Source organism: Gobio gobio (genome assembly GCF_949357685.1).
Source record: "Gobio gobio genome assembly, chromosome: 13".
NCBI classification, from domain to species: domain Eukaryota; kingdom Metazoa; phylum Chordata; class Actinopteri; order Cypriniformes; family Gobionidae; genus Gobio; species Gobio gobio.
The window spans coordinates 36,455,733-36,480,328 of record NC_137106.1 but is presented as its reverse complement, the minus strand read 5'-3'; the positions used below and the strand labels follow the sequence as shown (position 1 = coordinate 36,480,328).

Below are 24,596 nucleotides of genomic sequence, written 5' to 3'. Positions count from 1 at the left end.
GCATGTTTTGATTCCAAAAATGGTGTGACACGTGTGCTAAAAATTCAAGATCAAATATAGGCGACTGCTGCACTAGCCCCGTGTAAATTTCGCCCCGAACCGCTGCGTCTTTCCCTGTAGTATACGTGTCACGTTCCTTCTCGGCAAGCACGAAAGTGGGCAACCGAGGGTCCTTGGCTGTCTCTCCCTCTCATCCTCTCCTGAATATAAATCTGTCGGAGAGCTTCATAAATCCATTACATGGGCCGGCAGATGCTGCTCTGGCAGGCTTGCCTTGACGAGGGACTCTCTAACCTCAACCCTGTGCTCCTGTCAAATGTTCAGCTACATCGGAGGCGCTAGAATACTATTAATCAGGCGCTTTGATAGATTTTCTTACAGCAGTACTTTCTGTCCTCATAATATACTGAGCGATATTAAGCAAAAGGGGCACACGGGGCACATTCACAAGACGTTTACGAGATAAACGGCCAGTTATATGACAGAGTGAGTTTGTTTGGTTAAAGTACGCAGTGTGGTAATTCACGTAATTCGACATTTTGAACACATACGAATTGGAATCAAAATGGGTGGATGCAATTATTGACTCGGGCAAAAGAAAGAGAAACAATCCTAACAAAAATTCGCTGCGGCTGCATTTGGGAGGGGTGGCGCACATTTATTCTGAAGCCCAGGTGTAAACGAGTGATAACACTGATTTATCGAAGCGGTCTCTGAATAACAGCAGGGCTGAAATTGCAGGATACAAAAAGTACAATTGTGTCGTTCTGTTGTTGTGGATGGAAACTGCACAGAGGAGAAGGCTCGTAAACCTGGAACTGCAGAGGATGGGGTTGCCATGGGAACCTACCATGGAGATGGGGGTTGTGGAAGGAGGCGGGGATGTGGTGGAGGGGGCGAGATGGCTGCTCCTGCTGTTCTGGGTCGACTTGGCATTCTGCACAGGAAATGCATCAGCAGTCTGGAAGGACATGGATCAAATAGAGAGTCTTAGTTGCAAACTACAAAATTAAGTTTGTACTACACACACTGTTTATGCAGATGATACTGAATCATTAAATGCTATGTTTTAGCACCAGAGGGAAACTGTGGTACCTATACAACTTTTTTTTTTTATTCACAAAATGGCCAAAATTATAGGATATTGCTGGCAGGCACATAACAAGAGTGCAATGTGAGTGACATTCCATTAAAACAGGCCAGACGGTGAGACTAGTGACTTGGCTGCCTCAGTTCGAGAGAGAAAAAGAACGAGAGAGAGAGAGAGAGAGAGACAGGGAGAGAGACAGACAGCCCCTCTCTGACAGCGGCCAAAGAGCATTCAAATCCTGCATCCTCAATTATATGCTAATGTGTCATTTGCTGTATGTTACATTATTCTGGGCTGATGGAATTTTTCAGCCGCAAAAGACGTGCCTGGAAAGTCAATGGCTTATTGGGAGCGCGAGGGTGACAGTAATGGATGGAAACAGGCAGTGGCACATTTGGTAAGAACGAGGAGGCGCTGTAATTTATTAGTGTGGGTGGCAAAGGGAAGAAACAATTGAAAAAATTGGTGTCTGGTCAGTGAGGCACGGATGTCTCCGTGTCTCGGCTTGATTTCATCAGTGGCCCCTCTCCAATTAGATTAACTCGATCCGGAGCTCAACACTTGGACTGTCATTGGGCCACTTTAAATGACCAGGAACCTGCTGATCAATGGCAAGAGTTGGACAGGGCGGCATGATCGTGTATATATTGCAACAGTGGAAATTTGTCCACTGGTAAATGGTATTTTGCTATATCATTTATAGCAGTATATAGTCTATATTTACACATATATCAGTAGAATTTAGAAACAAAAAATTACTACGAGTCTTGTTTTTTATTTATTAATGTGAAGCTAGAGATGGATGGATGGATGGATAGATTAGAATTAAATCTGTTTGAGAACATTGACAAATTAGTAGAAGACGGCAATTCAAGTTTTAATTGGTTTGGCCAAGATTGATAATGCCACTGCAGATATCCATTCTAGTGATTACACCAAAAGCAGGACTATCAGAGTGTGAACGTTAGCATTGATTTGTGAAGCTCTTACCTGCAGTAGACTCCTCATCTCATTTTTAAGCTGCCCCAGATCCTGCAGCATCTGATTGGCTCTTTGCACGGTCGAGCTGGACGACGCCACATGTATATGTTCTCCTTGGTTCTCCTGTTCGTTCTGTGGCTTCATGGAAGCTGGTTCTTCTGGTTGTGCACTTCTAGTAAGTGCAGCAGATGCTTTAAGTGTTGTCTGGCTTGCCCTGAGAAAATAAAAGCAGCGAGAGGTCAAATTTCTTACATTAGGGGCATGCATATATGAAGCCAAGTTCTGTACCCTTTTCCAGTATGCCATCCTTGATCAAACCAAAATTTGATTTGCTTGTCCGATGTTTTTACAAGATGTAAAATAAGTCTCTGCTGTCCCCAGCGTGTGCATGTGAAGTTTTAACTCAAAAAAAGCATGTTAAAAATGTCAACTTGGGTTGTTTTTAACCCAGCATTTTTTAGAGTGTAGTGTTAGTGATGTTACTAACCCGTGAATAAGCTCGTTGTAGTCCCTACCAACCTTAAAAAGTGATTTCTGTAAAATAAAATATCTCCCTTTGCTTTGAACTTTGAGAGTCTTAACTTTGTAGAAGAAAGTGAAAGTTACATAATATGAAATGTAAAAAAAAAAAAACATCTACTATAATGGACAATCTGTACATTTGAAGGTAAGAAGCTAACATCTGGACACCAAGCAACGGCGATCTCATGGATATCTCAAAATTCCACAATTTCCAAACTCTCAGTATTATTCAATATACTGCACTGTGAATGAACAGTTTAGCTAAAGGACACTGAGGTCGTCCACCAGTGATGTTCACCTTATTCATCAGAGGAGGATGAGCATGCACCCTGAAACACTGCCGGAGGACGTCTGCTAATCTGCCCAATGCTCACACTTCCCGCCGTCTGTCTGAACAGCTCAGCGTTTACACCACATCTCACACGAGCAGTATCAGGCGTAAAACCCGAATCAGCTCAAATTGAAGCTGAAATATGTATTTATACTGGCACGTCGGTGCGCTGTAATGAAGGGGCCTGAGGGTCCTCAGCTGAAGGGGTTCATCGGGTTCCAGCCAAGGGCTTTTAGTCTGGACTGTTTTCACAATCTTGGGTTGCCAGTCAATCTGATGTAACTGTGTAGGCCATTTCTCCAACATTACAGTGCAGCAGTCTAATGTTGCAGCAATTAATCACTCGGAGACGGGTTCAGTTTGCCAAGATCATGCTAACCAATTTGAAATGACACAAAAGACACTTTTCAGGCAGATCACACCTACTTTCCTTGACATACTGCGAGGAAAATAGGTATGCATTTAAACAGGATGTTAAAGTCTGGAGCAGGTTTGCAAATCTTGTGGGGTGAATATCAGCAAAACATGCTCAAGTTCACCACAAAAAAAAAAAAAAAAAAAAAAAAAAATATATATATATATATATATATACATACATATATACACTATATATATATATACATACATATATACACTATATATATATATACATACATATATACACTATATATATATATACATATATATATAGGACGTGGTATATATATATATATATATATATATATATATATATATATATATATATATATATATATATATATATATATATATATATATATATATATATATATATATATATATATATATATATATATATATATATATATATATATATATATATATATATATATATATATATATATATATATATATATATATATATATATATTTATATATATATATATATATATATAGGACGTACATATATATATATATATATATATATATATATATATATAGGACGTAGTATATATATATATATATATATATATATATATATATATATATATATATATATATATATATATATATATATATATATATATATATATATATATATATATATATATATATATATAATATATATATAGGACGTACATATATATATATATATATATATATATATATATATATATATATATATATATATATATATAGGACGTGGTATATATATATATATATATATATATATATATATATATATATATATATATATATATATATATATATATATATATAATATATATATAGGACGTACATATATATATATATATATATATATATATATATATATATATATATATATATATATATATATATATATATATATATATATATATATATATATATATATATATATATATATATATATATATATATATATATATATATATAGGACGTGGTATATATATATATATATATATATATATATATATATATATATATATATATATATATATATATATATATATATATATATATATATATATATATATATATATATATATATATATAATATATATATAGGACGTACATATATATATATATATATATATATATATATATATATATGTTTTATGTAAATACTATATTTATGTCCAGTAAGAATTTTTGCATTGTGACATTATTTTTAGATAACTAACCAAAATCTCTATACACCAACATTGAATGCAAAAAAATGTTGTGTGACACGACAATCACAGCCAAAATATTTGTTATGAAGAGCGTGGTTTTGGACCAATTAAAATACGTCAAAATGGGTCGAATTCCTTGTATGTGCTTCGCTTGGGTTATGGGAGCTGACAGCAGCGCTGTCATTTTGTTTTTAGACCACAAAATCAACAATGTCACTAAAGAAGTGTGTTTCTGGTTGTGAGGGAAAGATCACCTTGTTCAGTTCAGCTTCCCAAATAACCCAGAACTAAGGCCCCGTCCACACGAAGCCAGAACTTTCCCTATCCGATCTTTTTTTTTTTCCTCGTTTCAAGAAATATCTGCGTACACACGAGAGCATGAAAACGGCTCAAAATGATGTAGTATACATGCCAGGCCAGTATGTGGCACTGTAATTCTGCCACAGAAATACACTAAAAAAACTGAGTTGTGGCTAGAAGGGGTACGGCAACAGTCGGAGGTGAGGTAAAATCTCACAATAAAATAACAATAAATAAATTTGCTACTTACCAGATGTGTTTTATTAATGCATACACCTACCCCAACCCTAAACATACCCTTACAATAATGCAAATACAGTAATTAAACAACGCAGTATTGATGTGCGCATGCCCAGTGCCCGTAGTTGTATCCCTTCTAGTCTTCCCCGCGCAGGACGTGGTGTGATGACATCACCGTTTCACAAAATATACAGATTGGCTGTATACACGAAACCGCAAGGGTGTCGTTTTCAGATTTATCCACTTTAGGACCCGGTTTCAAAAAATAGCGGCTTCAGTCTCCCAAAACGCCGGATCCGTGTGGACGAAACACCAATACGATAAAAAATGTAAACGTATACAGTGATACGCGTCTCCGTGTGGACGGGCCCTAAGGAAACATTGGATGCATGCAGTTGGTTTTTCCGGAGCGGCAACGGAGTTCTGCAAGTGTTTGTTCCCGGTCACGAGTCGAAACCGCAGGTGGTAAGGGAAACTGCATCAAATGTCAGTTTTGTTGTCAATCGGCGCGCAAGTGCATATAATGTAAACCATACGAACGTATAGTTAATCGAAAGTTATCCAGGGATAGTGCCATGATGTATTGTGTGTATGTCTCTTTAGCTCCGCCTACTGCACTCCTCCACGAGTTCAGCTGTTTTCGGAAAGAGTCGGTACAGCTTATCTGTTTTTTATAAATCTAATAAAACTAAAGCTGAAACTGTGTGTATTGCCACCCTGCCCCCCTTTAATGCATTTTGCATTAGAATAAAACTAATATTGTGAAATATGAAATATTATTACAATTTTAAATAATGATCTTCTATTTGAATAGACTTTAAATAATAATTCATTTCTGTGATGTAAAGCTGAATTTTCAGCATCATTACTCCAGTCTTCAGTGTCACATGATCCTTCAGAAATCATTCTAATATTCTGATTTGATACTCAGTTTTATCAATGTTGGAAACATTTGTGCTGCTTAATATATATTTTTTTAATTTCTACTTTAAATAAATGCTGCTCTTTTTTTTTATTTTAATTTTTTACTTTTTATTCATCAAGAATCCTGGAAAAAGTATCACAGGTTATAAAACAACATTAAGCAGCACAACTGTTTCCAACATTATTAATAAATCAGCATATTGATTTCTGAAGCATTATGTCACACTGAAGACTGGAGTAATGATTCTGAAATCTCAGCTTTGCATCACAGAAATAAATCATATTTTAAAGTATAATCAAACAGAAAACTATTATTTTAAATTGTAATAATATTTCACAATATTAGTCTTTTTCTGTATTTTTTATTAAATAAATGCAGCCTTGATGAGCATAAGATACTTTTTTGTAAAATTGTAATGTTTCCAAACTTTTGACCGGTACTGTATACGGCACTATTTGTACACCATGTGCCCTAAGAATATAAATGAATTATTTTAATCGGTGGGTGCCGTCACCTGGACATGTCCTTCACAATCGTCGAGATTCAGCCCATGAAATTCTTCCCATCTGAAAAGGCAGGATCAGTGTTGGTCTGAGTGCTAAATGTCGTCCTGTGGGTTAATATGGGTTTCGTGTTTCTCTGATTGCTTTTTCCCACAGGTTGGTTCTTATCTCCTTGGACAGCCTTTTTTTTTTCTTTTCTTTTTTTTAAGGATCCGTGTTCTCTTTTAAAGCCACAGAGAGAGAGGAAACCTGTCATGTGAGAATGCACACCGAGGAAAATAAAGTGCTGAGCATGATTACTTTATTTAGAGAGAGAAGCTGGTGGCACAACAAAGAGGAGAAGGAAATTCAAACAAAGAAGAGATGGCAAAGAAATACAAAGCGTGATAAAAATGAAAAGGGACGAGAAGGGAACTGGAACAAGCAAGAAAATGAAATGAGATACAGAGAGACAAAGAGATAGAGAGGGAGGGACAGAAACTGCTCCCAGAGCTGCGTTCAAAACAAAGGTCAGAGCTGAAAGACAGACAGTGTCCAGTCTCAAGGGCCGGGCACATGGTGTGCAAAGAGTGCTGTCCAACGCCAGCCTTCTCATATGATATTACTGAGGCTTAGTTCAGTTCAAAACGGTTAATAAGCATCTACACGCTTACTTTCATCAACACTCCGACGCACACATAAATGTGTCTATTTACTCCACTTCACACACAGAGAGCCATTCATTCTGCCTGTGCACAAAGAACAGAAGGCAGAAGAATCTCAGGCAATTATGCATCGCAGGCACTGAGAGCGTGTTAGAGAAAACTGCAATATATACAGGACTATGAGATGCTATCGACTTTTATTAATGGAATAATTTCCTTTATTCATAGATTTAAAGAAAATATGAAACCTTTGTGGTGCTTTTAACTTGCATAACGTGATGAATTTCAGACAGAAAATAAATAGCAGGAAATAACGTATGGCGGGATTTGAATTTATCATTTGGATTTGAATGGATTACTAATGCTGCATTCACATGGGGCGCCAAAGTCAACGCTTGACAGAGGGCATATCTGAAGCTTGGTGCTGACGCGACCGTCATACACTATACTGGCAAAAGTTTTGGGACGCCTGCCTTTACATGCACATGAACTTTAATGAAAGCCCATTCTTAAAATCCGTAGGGTTTAATGTGGAGTTGGCCCACCCTCTGTAGCTATAACAGCTTCAACTGTTCTGGGAAGGTTTTCCACAAGGTTTAGGAGTGTGTTTATGGGAATTTTTGACCATTCTTCAAGAAGCGCATTTGTGAGGTTAGGCACTGATGTTGGACGAGAAGGCCTGGCTCACAGTCGCCGCTCTAATTCATCCCAAAGGTGTTCTATCAGGTTGAGGTCAGGACTCTGTGCAGGCCAGTCAAGTTCCTCCACACCAAACTCGCTCATCCATGTTTTTATGGACCTTGCTTTGTGCACTGGTGCGCAGTTGTGTTGGAACAGGAAGGGGCCATCCCCAAACTATTCCCACAAAGTTGGGAGCATGAAATTGTCCAAAATGTCTTGGTGTGCTGAAGCATTAAGAGTTCCTGTCACTGGAACTAAGTGGCCAAGCCCAACCCCTGAAAAACAACCCCCACACCATAATCCCTCCTCCACCAAACTTTACACTTGGATGCAGTTGCTCAGCCCAGGAAACCCATTCCATGAAGCTCTCTACGCACTGTTCTTGAGCTAATCTGAAGGCCACACAAAGTTTTGAGGTCTGTAGCTATTGACTCTGCAGAAAGTTTGCAAATTCTGTGCGCCTCAGCATGCGCTGACCCTGCTCTGTGATTTTACGTGGCCAACCACTTTGTGGCTGAGCTGCTGTTTTTCCCAATTGCCTCTACTTTGTTAAAATAGCAGTAATAGTTGACCGTGGAATATTTAGCAGTGAGGAAATTTCACAAATGGACTTATTGCACAGGTGGCAACCTATCCCGATACCACGCTTGAATTCACTGAGCTCCTGAGAGCGACCCATTCTTTCACAAATGTTTGTAGAAGCGTCTGCATGCCTAGTGCTTGATTTTATACACCTTTGGCCATGGAAGTGATTGGAACACCTGAATTCAATGATTTGGAGGGGTGTCCCAATACTTTTGGCAATATAGTGTAGTGACAACAGCCAATGATATTACTTTTCCGGTGTTGCATGAACGCAATTGGCTAGCGTCTGCACTAGGGTATTTGCATAGGTGATCTGATTGGCTAACGCCTGTCTGATGCCTGAAAACGTCTGCCGCGAGCAACGCCAGTACACAACAGAACTCACAATTTAGTTCAGCAAGGCATGATATCACCCAATCAAAGTAAACGAGAAGCGTTGATGCCGATGCCCCGTGTGAATGCAGGCAGCGTAAGGCAAGCATTATTATTACTATTGCTCATACCTAGATTTGAACAAACCTGTTCAGTGGAGCTGTTAAGTGGTAAACTTGGTGATATGATGCATGAATGATACCTAAAAATGTGGTCAGGAGAGTGATCCAACTTAATACCTGCTAAAAGATTTTCAACTGATCAAACAGGCAAAAAAAATATATAATTGAAAAGGTGGCACAGAATCGCTTCTGAAGTGGCTTTTAGATGTCTAGATGTACAGGGCTTGACATAAACTTTTTTGTTCACCAGCCACTGTGGCTAGTGCTTTTCCAAAGTTACTAGCCACTCAGCATTTTCACTGGCCACAATTTTGACATCGATATGGGTTTTCTTTCTCAACTGTTTAAGTTCACTTAAAACATAACTGACTGTGATTACGTGAATACTTGCGAAGACCGGCATTTTGACATTATTTTGCGTGTATTTGATTGTTTAAGCACATTATATAAGCAGCGAAAAAGAACTCAGTGAGTTAGTACTGAGAGGTGTGGCTTTATGTGTGCGCACTTCGGGTGAGAGCATGAAATCTTCAGGAATGAGTAAAATTATGCACAATACACGCAATCCCACTCTGAAATCCAAGCCCTGTAACACAGACAATATTCATTTAGAGCAAATAAAACAAATGAGTGAGGGGAGGCGGGTTTGTGTGGGCTTGCTGTCGGAGAGATGAGAGAGCGAGCACAGCTGGTATTGTGTGTCTATTCTGTGGAAAATGAGTATTGGAAGCATTTCAGATATTTCAGTATCGATATGTATCAACATTTTTTTTTTTTTTTGACAACACTACATTGCACTTTGTTTATTATTTTAGATGCCTTTTTAAAAGACTGCAAAATGTATAGGCCTATATTATATATAAAATTCAACCCACCAAATTGGCTAGTAGGAGTGACTGCATTACACACCACTGCTGAAATCCACCTGCATTTGGCGGGTGTTAACATCAAGCCCTATATATAGATATAATGCTGCTCAGAAGTGGTATAAATGCATTTACACAGCAATTAGAACTCTTTGAAACTAGGGATTGAGCAGGCAAACTTTACTAGCTTTTATGCATTAAATGTGCATTACATCTTCACACAGAATTCTGAGGAGGCACAGATCATTCTTTAATGTATTTAATGAAAGACCAGAGCCATATATAGAATATCATTAATACTTGTGCTAGTAAGAAAAAACCTAGAAATCACCCAGAATACCCAGCAACCACCCAGAATACCCTAGCAACCACACAGCAATGCCCTGGATAATATCCATAACAGCATTGTGGAAGCCAGTTATACACGGGCGACACTCAAAGAAACAAAAAAATTGTACAATCAAGTTGCTATTAACATTTTTGTCCACAAATACTGCCTTAGTTTCATAAGCAGATGTACAAAACAACAGTAAAAGACTTTAAAAGAAAGACAAAAAAGTCTTAATTAAATGATTTGAATGATTTTTTTTAAATTGAATTGAATAAGAATATAGGGAAAAAAATATGTATTAAAGGATATAAGCTGAATGAAATAATACGCTGCAGTAAGTGAGGGAAAGTGCAGCATAGCCAGACAAACAAATGTGAAACGACCATACCAGATCAGTCTCTAGCAGTCTATGAACTGTACAATGCAATAAAAACCAAACTTGATTTCAACTCTTGACAAGAACATCTCGCTCATCCTGAATTACTGAAAGTCGACGCTTCCAAACATTACAGGTCTAATAAATTGCCCTTACGCGACAGATATGATAGACAAAACATCCGAAATCTCTCAAGGTTAACCGTCAGATGTTGGAAAGCCTGCGTTAACCCGAGACAGTGTTGTGTTTGATCCACTGCTTGGCAACAGACGCAAAACAGGCAGATGCATTAGACATCCGTCTCATCAGAGGAGCCTTTCTGTCCCCAGGTTTCATTTGCTGACAGGAAGCCAGGGAAGGAAACAGGTGCTTTTTTTGCCTTTTAGGGACTTTGCAATAAATAAACATGAAGGCGAGAGCAGTGCTGCATGGGGCGGCAGTGGTCCTGATGTATTCCACACAGCACACTTCCCTCAATCAGCCTAAAGACGCCACAAAAGGAGCCAATCCATTTGAAGAGGAAGATGTCGGGCTTTTTGATCTCGCTCAAATTGATTAGGGTGTAGATACAGAAAGGCAGGGGAAGGAGAACGCCCTGCTAGAGGTCACGCGATGCTAATGTCTCCTTCAACGAACAGCGAACATATTTCTGAGCTACAAACTGTGGCGTTTAATGAGTGCCCGTGTTTGTGCGCATGTTGATAGGATTCATTCTAAAAATGAGCACGGATGTCCTTTTGATGCACTGCCAGATGGAATATGGATTTCTTTTCCCAGTCATAGTCATTTGACGGTTGTTTGTGTGCCAATATGAAAACAGAATCAATAGGTGACACCTGTCATATCGTCGGGCGTAATAGTTACACATTTCGAATATTTCTCAACTTGAACATTGACTTTCTGTCAGCTGCAAGAGAGAAAAAAAAAGAGTGTTTTATCAATGTGTGCCACATTTTCGGTTATCGTCTAGATAGACATCACCTAAGGTTTAACTCGATGAGACGCCAAACCTCAAGCTTGGAGAATCACTCTTTCTGAGGACTACAGAGGAGAACGCTTCATTATCCAAAAGCTGCAAAGCTTTGTACCAAAAATAGAACAAAGAACGAAAAAGAAGATGCGTTTTCCCCATCCGTCCAATCAGAGCGCTGCGTATCCGGCTTCATTTGTCTGTCACAGCCGATCTGGAGCAGGAACGAAAGGGGAAAAACCTCTTTCTGAATAGGTGAAAGGAGATGGGAAAGCAGAGGGTGGAGGAAGGGCGAGGTTTCCCACTGTTCTCACCTCAAATGCTCAGGAAAAGGCAACAGTAGGCTGCAGTAATATGGCGGGAGGAAGCCGCGTGAGCTTCAAACGTGCAGTCTGGTGAAGAGATATCATTTGTGTGAGGAAGAGTGAAATGTCAGGGGCAGGCGGGTTATTCACTGCACCGAGGTGAACCTCATGCAGAGCGAGGGAGACCTGGGTAACAAAAAACCAGCAGGGTTTCTGACTGCTGACTATATTTATAAAGGTGACCGCGCACCGTTTCAATGACAGACATTATTTGACAAAATAGCCAATTAAACACAACTTATACAAAAAACATGTTTAACTTTCAAGTAAGCCAGTTCAAACAGGGTAGCATCAAAAAAACAAAAAAAAAGTATACTACGTCTCTACACAATAAACATACTGCAAAAATATTAGTAGTACAAACTAGTATGAGTCATATGCATTCCGCAATAAGTCTATGCTCATATGTAACATAAATACTGCGTAATGCACACTGCAAAATATGGTATGAGTAGTATGCATCCAAACTCAAGTAGTCTTCCTCTTCTAGTTATAGGTTGGGGTGCATACTACCATACTACTCATGCTTATGCACTTGCACTATGTATAATCCAATCGCTTCATATTATATGCAAAATACATACTAAACAAATTGTTAAGTATGAGCTAGTTGTGCTGTATGTATTCCAAAATCATATAGCACTACACATAAAGACAAAAATAGTCTTAGTATGGTAGTATGCATCCAAACCCATATAGTTTAGAAGAGGAAGACTATATCCAAAACTATGCATATCCACATAAGAGTATTCAAACCGCATACTGCCAAAATAGGGACATATGTGTAGTATGGTAGATTTTTGGCAGAAAACCCACCAGATGGGTTTGGTCCAAACAGGGATAAAAAGTACCCAATGCCCACTGTGTTAAATATACGGCTGGATCTTTAATGTTGTGGGCCTCTTTTTTTGCTGGAGGTTCTGGACATCTTGTTCAGATAAATGGTCTCATGGATTCTAGCAAATACCAACAGATAAAAAATCAAAACCTGACGGCCTCTGCTAGAAATCTTATAATGGGCCGTGGTTGGATCATCCATCAGGACAACGATCCAAAACAAACATCAAAATCAACAAACAAATGTGTCACTGAGCACAAAATGAAGCTTCTGCCATGACCATCCCAGTCCCCTGACCTGAACCCTATAGCAAATGAGTGGGGTGGGGTGAGGTGAAGAGAAGAGCTGGGAATCTGAAGGATCTGGAGAGATTCTGTATGGAGGAATGATATCTTGTCAGGTGTTCACCAAACTCATCAGGCATTATAGAAAAAGACTCAGAGCTGTTATCTTGGCAAAAGGAGGTTGCAAAAAGTATTTAATAAAAGAGTGCCAATAATTATGGCCAAAGTGTTTTGGAGAAAAGCATTTATTTCATAAAGTGATTTACCCCCCACTTTCAATTATTTTACTTCAATGAAAGGCTAGATTTTTCTAAAATGTTTTAATAAAAGATAAAAAGGATAAACGATGCAGAAGCCATCTTTGATCTTATTTACCAGGGGTGTCAATAATTCTGACCATGACTGTATTACAGTTTAGAAGAGGAAGACAATATCCAAGACATTACATATCGTTAGCCTCATAGCATAATTGCCTAAGTCCAAACACATTGAAATATGATCTGGGCAATTATGCTATGAGGCTAACGATATGCACATAACGCTATACCTACTGAAGTAGTATTAGTGTGTTAGAATGCATCCAAACCCACAGTCTAGAAGAGGAATAATATATCCAAGACTATGCATATACACATAAGAGTGTTCAAACTGCATACTGCAAAAATAGTATGAGTAGTATGGTCGTATGCATCAGAACCCATATAGTCTAGAAGATTTATATTAGGCATTCTTTCAATTATAAAAACTATTCATATGCACAACTATACATACTGCAAAAATAGTAAAGAGTGGTATGGATTTCAATCTCATAAAGCATAAAAGAGGAAGATAATATATAATACATATGCACATAAGACTTTAAGACTACACATTATGCAAAATTTGTACAGGTATGCACCCAAACCTATATAGTTTAGAAGAGGAAAACAATATCCAAGACATTACATATGCCCATAACACTAAACCTACTGATGAATTAGTATTAGTATGGTAGTATGCATTCAAACCAATATATTCTAGAAGAAGACTATATTTAAAACTATCCATACGAACATGACATACTGCAAAAATAGTATAAGTAGTATGCATCCAAGACAATAGTCTAGAAGAAGAAGACAATATTTAAGAGTATCCGTATATGGGTTCAGAATGCATACTACAATACTACTCAAACTATTTTTCAGTACTACATACAATATTTGTATGGATATCAAATGTTAAGAACGCTACCAGAGCACACCATGTGCAATACTGTATACCAAAATTTGAGACACTTGATTCATTATTTGACGGATTAAAGATATTTTTAGCCAAAATGAAAAAAAAAAGGATCCATATTCTTTTCCAGACCCACACGCTAAATAAATGGCATAAAGAGGTCATGTGACAAACGTAACAAAACTGCTTGAAACATGAATTGCTAGTATTCTTTTCTGAACATAGTGTAGATACAATTGTTATGCAGCAGAACTAAGCTTGTGTATAAATGTAAAGCTGTCTCTCTCTCACACACACACACACACACACACACACACACAAACACGCGCGCAAAAACAAACTACAGATAATTCTGGTTCAGAAGGGAACCATTGCCTTTGACAAAAATCCACATTGAGCAACAGCATACAACTGTTTTTCTGAGCTGTACATTAGGCAACCAGACCCATCATCCATCATGCCGACCAGCGTCTGCACAGCTGCTGGGTAAATCCCCGCTCATCTAAATGTCATCTCGCACACACAGACTCGAGCATCGGCGGCTCTCTCCACCAGACCAGCCGCAACAGATGTGGCCCCGGCCCTTGCTATTTAAATCCGGCCACCTGATGCCCGAGGCTGCGAAGTGAAGCTCTGGCAGCACAGCATGGGCGAGCGCGGCTCGTTCACACACATTTATCATGATTTGTACAGGGTGCCCTCGTTCCTTTAACACTCTTCATCATATCCAATCTTCAGATGATTATGTTTTCAGACCGAGTATGAAGTGTAAATGTGCTCCGAATACAGACGCTGCATGAGAATCCTATCAAATTATTACAGATGTTATTTTAAAATTTCCACTGTGCATCTTTATTAGTGCTGTCAATCAATTCAAATGTTGATCAAATTAATTACTAATAATATTCTGATAAATGATAAGTCAATATTTGTTGAGAAAGGCGACCAATTGAAGAACATTCAAAGACACTACATTATGGATCTTTGTAAGCTTGGTTTGGTTTACTGTAATAGGAAACACTGAGGGTTAAAGACCTGACAGGTACATTGAGTCCAGCTCACTGCCAACTTCCATAGCGCAGAAATAGCTGAAATTGGATATTCCGAATGGATATTTATTTCCTCTCCTCCAGAGATAGTCAAGGAAATCTTAGGAGAAACCTAGAAATGTAATTTAAAAGCAATTTTACAGGACAGAACACAGTTGGGCCTGAAGGAGAGAAACAGAGATGAGGACAGTGCTGAATCCAACACCAGAATGATGAAACTCTCCTCTGAATTACTCCTCTTAGAATCCCTCAAGGTTTCCGTCACACTGTGCGCACATAACTCACGTTTTTCATGTTCTTCCAGAACAGACATTTTAACTCTGTTCCAAAGCAAACTTAGGCTGTTGTACAACGTCTAAAGCCTAAATCCTAGGCAGCAGCGCATCTATGTTCCAAAGAAAAAGAAATTGCAACACATTTTCCATAAAAAAGTACAGTAATGTTGAAAAGTTTGGGGTCGGTAAGTCTTTTATGTTCACCAAAGGCTGCATTAATTTGATCACAAATACAGTAAAACAGTAAAAAAAAAAGTAATATTTTGAAATATTACATTTTAAAGGTCCCATGGCATGAAATTTTCATTTTATGAGGTTTTTTCAACATTAATATGTGTTTCCCTAGCCTGAATATTGTCCCCAAGTGGCTAGAAATTTTGATCGCTGTAAACCGAGTTCTGGCTGTCTTTCTCTGCCTTTGAGAAAATGACAGCTCAGACAAGCTGATCTTGAATTGTCCTGTTATGACGTCATAACCAACATCAGGTAAAGCGCACAGGCTCGCAACTGGAGGAATACATATGCCTACAAATCAAATGCTTTGGTAAAGTCACACAAATGAAACATTGAAGTCCATGTTGCACAAAAATAAACACTGAAGTTTATAATTACTATATCCCTATTCGCAGAGAATGTCTGTGATCTTAATCCCGTGCGAATCGGCCATGTCTGTAATATGTAGGCTAATGTAAATATTCCCCCGCAAATTACCTACCATATTTCGCCAAACACAGAGGTTCTGTGATAACATAGTCCCGTGCGAATCAGCATCTCTGTGATTTGGCCGGGATTAGGCGGATCGTATATAATTTTTGCAAGGTTTTTGTGTCCTGTGCGCATTTCTATCTTTATCTTTCATGAAGAATGGATAGGCTGTATATAATGCGCACCATTATGACTTCCCGTGCGGCCGCGCGGATTATAGCCTACTTTCACTTTAGAATGATCACCAATTTGGGAGTAATTGCTTGAATGGTGTGTTTAATATTATTCTTAATGAAAAACACAAAAACAGAACAGTACAATGACAACTCGCTTAAATGGGCACTTTTACATTTAGCTTTGAAACTGAATCTTCCGTCGTAGCCTATTGTTATATTGCTCAGTTACGTTTTTAATTGCGTCTGTTCTCTAACTGAACAAAATTATTTTTATTACTATAAAACAATCAAAATGATATCGATACGACTGTTTATAATTTCATACAGCTATATCTATAACGAAAAAACATTTTCAAGTCTTTACATCATATCCGGGAGATAAGTCAGTAAATTCGAGTAAAATCACAATTTATCCCGTGCGAATGTGCTACGCAAAACTCAGATGTGGGGGAGTAATTTCTAAATCACACGAGGTCCCCAGATAATAGCGTACTTATCCCGTGTGAATAGGGCTTTAGTTGTTGTTGTTGTTTTTTTACAGTGGGTCATAAAATAGCATATCTTTGTCAGAGCGTTTTGTGGTGTTAGGAATTGTTTTTCTGCATTTTCGCACTAACTCAAAACGTGCGTACACCACCTCCTGAGCTAGCGTAGGATTTGAGCGTGCCATACGCCAACGTCCATTTTGATAAATCTCAAAGTCACCGTGGTTTTGGGCGTACGCCAGGTGTACGCTGGAAATTTGGTGTACGCACTTTTGATAAATGAGGGCCAATGTACTCACTGATGCTTTTCATATGATAGGAAAATGTCTAAAAATAAATGCTATAATCAACACTTACTCGTAACTCGTTTATCTCGACAGCTGTAATGGTACATTGCATGTGTTACAAAGTTAAAATAATGAGGAAGACGGGCTCGGCGTGACTGGGACTCGTGTTTATTCAGAACTCTCAGATACAAACAAAATAAACTCGCGCTGACAGCACTCTCACAACTCAGTAGTTACAATATAACTTTGTTAGCAATCGCTCCATCTCTGGTCCATTAGTGATGTCCGGTTTGCGAACGAATCGTTTTTTTTTAACCGGTTCTTTTTAGTGAACCGGTCGAACCAGTTCACCAAATCGGACTGAATCGTTCTAAACGGTTCGCGTCTCAAGTCAGCGTTGATCCATAATTTACTAAAGTTACTAACTTTCTGACATGAGTGACAGTCCCTCCGACTAGAAATAAACAAATAACCTGAAGTATATTCTAGTAACTACAACAGTTCACTGAACTGAGACGTGCTGAGAGAACTGATGAGAAGTGAACTCAGGTCCATCCGTCTCTCTGGCAGCAGCTCGTGCCTGCTCGTAGACCTCGTTAAACCACGCCCCCTCCGCTACAAGATCTAATACTCATTTCAAATGCAAAGATGTCAGCCAATCACAACAGTGGGCGTTTTCACTGAAGTCTCACAGCAGACACGCCCCTTGAAACAGGGCATTCAGCCACAGGGCAAACATCAGTATAGAAAAAATGCCTTTTATTTCTAAATTATGACATTTTATGATGTAAAAATCCTACTAACAATATAAGTACACCTCATAATACATTATAAAGTAAAATAAAAAATCCATGCCATGGGACCTTTAAATAATCCAATTGCTATTTTTTTGTGCTTTTATTTGGTTAATCTTAGGTCTGACAGAACGTAACAATAACGTAAATATGGTAATATAGAATACAAAATAAAGATACTTAACCTAACAGATACAACCATACATTAATTCAGATTAAGAAAAAAAGAAAACACTTGGCAAGCATAGTTTTTCACAAAAAAAAACAATAACTAATAATAAAAAAAAGGAAAAAAAGAATACGAAATTATTAAATACAAATTTTATAAATAAATAAAAATTCAGATGTAGTTGTCTCCTTAAAATATCCCAGAAGAGGGCTCCAGACTTTCAGAAAAAGTTTTGGCTTTTGTTTTATTGCGAACCGAATTTTGGCTTTTATTTTATTGCGAACCGAATCTTTTCCATCTTGAGGGCGTATAAAAGGTCAAAAACGCATTGGCGATAAGGACTGCAGTCTTCCAATTCATAAGAATAAGTCGCCTAGCCAGTAGAGTTGCAAAGGCTACACTGTCAGCCTGTAATGCGTTTAAATGAACAGATTCTCGCAAGATACCAAACAATACTGTTAAGAGGTTGGGGTCTATTGGTAAAGAAAAAATAACAGAAAAGCACCCAAAAATCAGACAGTTTCGGACAAGACCAGAAAGAATACGATAACATGCCTGGTTCAATTGTGCAGCGAAGGCAGGTTGGGAAGAGATCACGGAATATTTTGTTTAATTTAGTTCTTAATTGCTATTTTAATATATTTTAAAACATAATTTATTCCTGTGATGCAAAGCTGAATTTTCAGCATCATTACTCCAGTCTTCAGTGTCACATGATCCTTCAGAAATCATTATAATATGCTGATTTGAAGCTCGAGAAACATTTATTATTATTATTTATCAGTTGAAAACAGTTGTTCTGCTTCATATTTATTTGTGTAAACTGATCATTTCATGATTCTTTGATAAATAGAAAGCTCAAAAGAACAGCTTTTATTTAAAATAGATTTTTTGGTAGCAATATAAAAGTCTTCACAGTCACTTTTGATCAATTTAATGCATCCTTGCTGAACAAAAGTATCCATTACTTCTAAGTAAACTCCATTGGAATCAGATGTTGGATATTCCTTTGTCTGACTTCTGTGCATTAAGTTGTTCCACTGTCTGATGGTTGGAAGATGATATATAAATAAACAAAATAACAAAACTATATTTAGAATTGCAGGAGTTCAATTCTCAAAGAAGTGTGCAACAACGGGCATTGTCAGCATGCTAACGCCGGTCTCTAATGAAATCAACTGTGTGCAGTTTTTAAAAGATGAGCTAGTAGATGACTCTTTATTTGCAATGACTATGTAAAAAGACACTTTCTTGTACCATAAACATTTTACTAAATGGTAAACTTGACTAACGTTTCAAACCAGACATTTAGGAGTCTCCATTACAGTTAAGAAGTTGCTATATTAGGTAGCTAACTATGTAGACTAACTACATAACCACCAGTACGTAATACGAAGACAAATGACAGAGAGTAAAAGTACCACAAGGGCCATTCAGAGCCAAACAAACAGAAGGTTCAACAAATGGTTGTGTGGGATATTTAATGGCAAGAGTCTTCATGTGCAAATATAGTCCCTTCTCTCCAGTGTAATGTCAAGGCAGGGTGGATACCGTGGCATTTCTGCAGGATCAAGGTCAGTGCAGGGGCTCCTGGTGCAGGGAGGAGTTGTCTTTCAGTAGTGGGTGACATTTAGACTGGAGTCCACTAATGTGGTGCAACTCCCCCTGGAAAAGGTCTGGCTACAGCGGGGAGAACACACATGCAGTCTACTGAACACAAACATCATTCACGAGTCATATTTGCACAGTAAAATGTGCTAAAAAAAAATTGCATTGCAACCGAGGAAATCGATTAGTCAATTCAAACATATGCACAATAATAAAATGGACATTTATTTTCCAGTGAAAGAACTAAGGCCTTATCCACATGTACATGGGTATTTTTATAAAAAGAGTTTTTCCTCTGTAAAAAAAAAAAACAATTGTGTCCACACTATGAAGCACTGTCAAGAGCATGCCAAACCAACAGGTGGCAATATAACCCAAACCGTGAAGCCTTGTTGGCCAATCAGAAGCCTGGAAAAAAAGTTATTGCCGGTTCTGACGTAACAAGCAAAAATCTCAGGTTTCACTGTCCACATGACAACACTGCAACTGGAGTTTCTAAAAATGTTCACCCAGGCAGGAGTTTTCAAAAAAAGTCTGGTTTCAGTGTCCGGATACTGCGTTTGCATGTGAACTAATGGCCAAACCACATAGAAAAAGCTGCGGTTTTGAAAATACCTGTGTTTGTAGACAGGGCCTAAAATCCTTCAAGAAGTGTCCAATCCTGTTAAAGAGTTATTTCACCCAAAAGTCATTAATTACTCACCCTCATGTCATGCCAAACCCGTAAGACTTTCATTCATTTTCGGAACACAAATGAAAATAATTCGACTTCAAAGATATTTCCACAAATTAAGATATTTCCACAAATATCTTTTTTCCATTTGAGGTGTTGACTTGGACTCCAAATTCCCCAGATCTCAATCCAATAGAGCATCTGTGGATGTGCTGAACAAACATGTCTGATCTATGGAGTCCCCACCTCGCAACTTACAGGACTTAAAGGATCTGCTGCTAACATCTTGGTGCCAGATACCACCGCACACCTTCAAGGGTCTAGTGGAGTCTGTGGCGAGCAGCGAGGCTGAGGGACCGTGAGGTCATTAGTGACCTCGTGTCGGGAGTATAAAGGAGGAGCGACGACAGTGAAGCACGAGAGAGGACCAGGCCTGGATTTTAAGTTGTGTTTTATGTATGTTTTGTTTATGTATGTGCGCGGCTGCCACTTTTCCTTTCACTTTGTTCATTTATTTTATTAAAGTTTGTTGTTTATTGTTCGCCGGTTCCCGCCTCCTTCTTCCCACACGAACAAACTCCGTTACAGAGTCCATGCCTCAACGGGTCAGGGCTGTTTTGGCAGCTAAAGGAGGACCAACACAATATTAGGAATATCTATTATCATAATGTTATGCCTGATCGGTGTGTGTGTGTGTGTGTGTGTGTGTGTGTGTGTGTGTGTGTGTGTGTGTGTGTGTGTGTGTGTGTGTGTGTGTGTGTGTGTGTGTGTGTGTGTGTGTGTGTGTGTGTGTGTGTGTGTGTGTGTGTATGTATGTATGTATGTATGTATATATATATATATATATATATATATATATACACAGTATTTGATATTGATGGGAATGGAATAAAATGGTTCAGGCATCGGAAAAAAAGCAAAGCAAACAAACAAATAAATAAATGAGTACTGATCAATTACCAAAATGCCTTGAGCACCTTATTGCTATAAACATACCCTAGAAACACACTAAAAGAGAAATTATTGTCTTAGCATTGACCCCACAAAAGGTACAGAAATAACACCTGTACGCGTGATAACAAATCCGGCAATAGTTATGTGCTCTAGGAGGGGACAATTATCTGACTGTAGTACGTCCACACAGACACAATGCGCTCGAATGCATATGAATGACTCCAGAGAAACGTGAGGGCTGGAACGGAACAAAGGTATGCGGCCACATTAGTATTCCGCTCACTGGCCTGCACCCTGCCGGCCTTCCCAGCATTCTCCTCAGCGAACACCAGCACACATACGCTTGTTATTAAACTACATCCGCCCATCCAAACCATGCTTCCTCATTAATATTTATCTCACTTAATACAAAGCTCATGCATTTTTTGATTAATGTAAAGGTCTTTTTCCCCCAAATAACAACCAGGGGCATGTGTGCAGGGATCATGCATATTAATGCAAGCACGTACACATGCGCGTGTTTGTTCCGGTGGCTGTCACTCTGACAAGCCGTCCGTCACTGCTGGCCTGCTGCTGCCACACCACAGTGTCTCAAAATCAGGGCTGATGTGTGCGCACTGGGAATGGACACAAGCAAGTCCACACACAGAAAGAGCTCCTGAGAAACTGCATTGTTGGTGTAAGTCAAATAACAAAACTAATATAGTGAATAAAATCATCGAACAGCCATAATATTGGGAACAACAACAGCGTGGTGCTTACTGCATACTGTGCAGTATGTAGGGTGAATTCAAGTAAATTTGTAATTGAAATGAAAGAAAAAAAATCCAGTTTATCTAAATTCATCCTACTTTTTACTCATTTTAAAAGTAGTATGCAAAACAGTATGCAATGGCAGATGTTTTGAAGAGTAGTATGCTACACTGTCACATGGTCTAGCTGGATTGCATGATTAATTCGGGCCAAGTGGTGGACTTTTAATCCAATTCCTTTGGGAATTCCATGCATGAAATTTGCATACTGAGCACTATACACTACTGTTCAAAAAGGATGCATTCAATTGATGACTGTAAAGACTTAAATAATTTAAAATAAATGCTGATGTTTTGAACATTCTATTAATCAATGAATCATGACAGTAGTGCATCACGGTTTCCACACAAAATAATACGTTTCTTGAGCAGCAAATCAGCATATTAGAATGATTTCTGTGATCATGTGACACTGACTGAAGAAGACTGGAGTAATGATGCTGAATATTCAGCTTTGCTGTCACAGGAATAAATTATATTTTACAATATATTAAAATAGATCAAATTTAACAGACTGTATGGAAGAACAAGTTCTAGATAGTCAAAGTTACTGTAACAACATGAGACAGTAAAGGCGTGATCACAATTAGCATTACTTTATGGAATTGAATGGTAGATATAGAGTGAATTCAATACAAATTTGCGCGACTGGGAATTTCGCTTGATGACAAAAGATTTTGAGCAGGGTTCAAGTTGATCATAACTCGCCATGTTGACCAACAGAAAGCTGCCTGTTTCTAAGTGACTTCTGTGTGAGCTGTGCTTCGTGCATCACTACACTATTGACAATAGACCGCAAACTTTCCCCCCGAAAATATTACTAATGTGACCGCACCTCTTCACCCTCTCATTCGGTCCTCATTTCCCCTTTACACAGGGTCTTTAGTGTTCGTTTGGGCCCCACACATTTACAGAGCAAATATACCGTTTTTTAATACAAATGATATATCATTTGAAAGGAAAGCGTAGGAATTACAGTTTTAGAAATAAAGTGTTTGGACCATATACATCCTGCAGAGGGCCATAGAGATCCATTCATTCTTCTGGATGTGTCCAACTGCTATCACAACTTTTTTTGATATATTTTGTGAATATATACATTTAAACATTATAAAATACATTAAATCAGTATTTTTGTTGTTTGAAATGCTTTGAAGTGTCTGTTTTTGCAATATGGTCGCACAAATTTGCAAATATATAACTAAAATGGCACTAAAAAAAAACGTAAGAGTCAGATTGTATTCACAAAGTAAACCAAATGCAAAAAAAAAAAAAAAAAATCACTTTAGAATGAGAATTGATTAAAAAAATATGTACATAAAATCAATAGCAATAAGCAGAAATTAACAGGAGTTGTGTGTATGCATGCGTGTGCATGTGTTAGGTCTCACCCCTTCATATCTCACCCCTGATTTTGCTTTGCAGTCAAATGTGTGTGTGTTTGTGTGAGTGAGCATGTTTGTTCCACGCTGCATTTGTGCTCTAGTACCAAGCCTTCGGATTTATTGATTTCATTGGAAAATGAAAAAAACATTTTTTTCAATGAAGACCCTTAGTGTGATGTTTTTTTACACACCTTCAGAACAACCAAATCATCTAGCCCAGTTTCTTGTGTGTGTGTGTGTGTGTGTGTGTGTGTGTGTGTGTGTGTGTGTGTGTGTGTGTGTGTGTGTGTGTGTGTGTGTGTGTGTGTGTGTGTGTGTGTGTGTGTGTGTGTGTGTGTGTGTGTGTGTGTGTGTGTTTAGATAGATAATGTAACAAAAGTCACAAAATCTCATGCCACTAAGATGAAGGGAACATTTTTAATGAGGGAACATCAAATGGATTAAAGACAAAGAAACAAAAATGAAGAACAGAGTTTGATCTTTCTTTTTATTGTGAGGGAACCTGTTCACTAAATGGAAGACAGGTTGCTTTTGTATAAAGCCGTCTGCTGAGGAAACCAACCAACTGAATCTGACCACGATGATTCATTCTCGTCTATCCCCTATAATTCTGTCTGTTGGCCTTTGTATTTTTTCTCATCATCTCGGCCGCTCTCCCTCACTGTAGTAGACAAACCCCCAACACACCCACATCCGTACAATCTCTCGTCTCGGCAAGGGGGATGAGATCGCCTTGTATTAACATACTCAGGCACGGGGGCGGCAGAGCCATTACCTAGCAACAGAGCCAGCTGTGATTGGCTGGTTCCATCATACGTTAAAGGGGGTTTGGTTGGGGCTGAAATAGAAGGTTATTTTCTGCCCGTGTCATCTCTGTTCGTCACATCGGAATGACACGCTAAGGGGCTCCTCCCCCCACGGCCTGCCCCATTGACGGAAAGGGCAACAGACCGAAACATCTCCCGGCAGAAACTAACTATGACACCCACGGCATTCAGACGCGCCACGTCAAAACGAGCACAGCACTCATGAAAATACATTACATC

The 24,596-nt window shown here is 38.3% G+C and overlaps 1 protein-coding gene across 1 annotated transcript in view; it reads right to left on the bottom strand.

The window, feature by feature from the left end:
• kiaa0586 (KIAA0586 ortholog) overlaps nt 1–24,596 on the bottom strand; it is a 155,979-nt gene that overhangs the window by 91,997 nt on the left and 39,386 nt on the right. Inside the window, exons 10-11 of the mRNA XM_079832271.1 lie at nt 2,081–2,285; nt 851–961 (exon numbers count right to left, since the gene is read on the bottom strand). Coding sequence (XP_079688397.1) covers nt 851–961; nt 2,081–2,285 — 316 coding nt within the window. The remainder of the gene's footprint in view (nt 1–850; nt 962–2,080; nt 2,286–24,596) is intronic.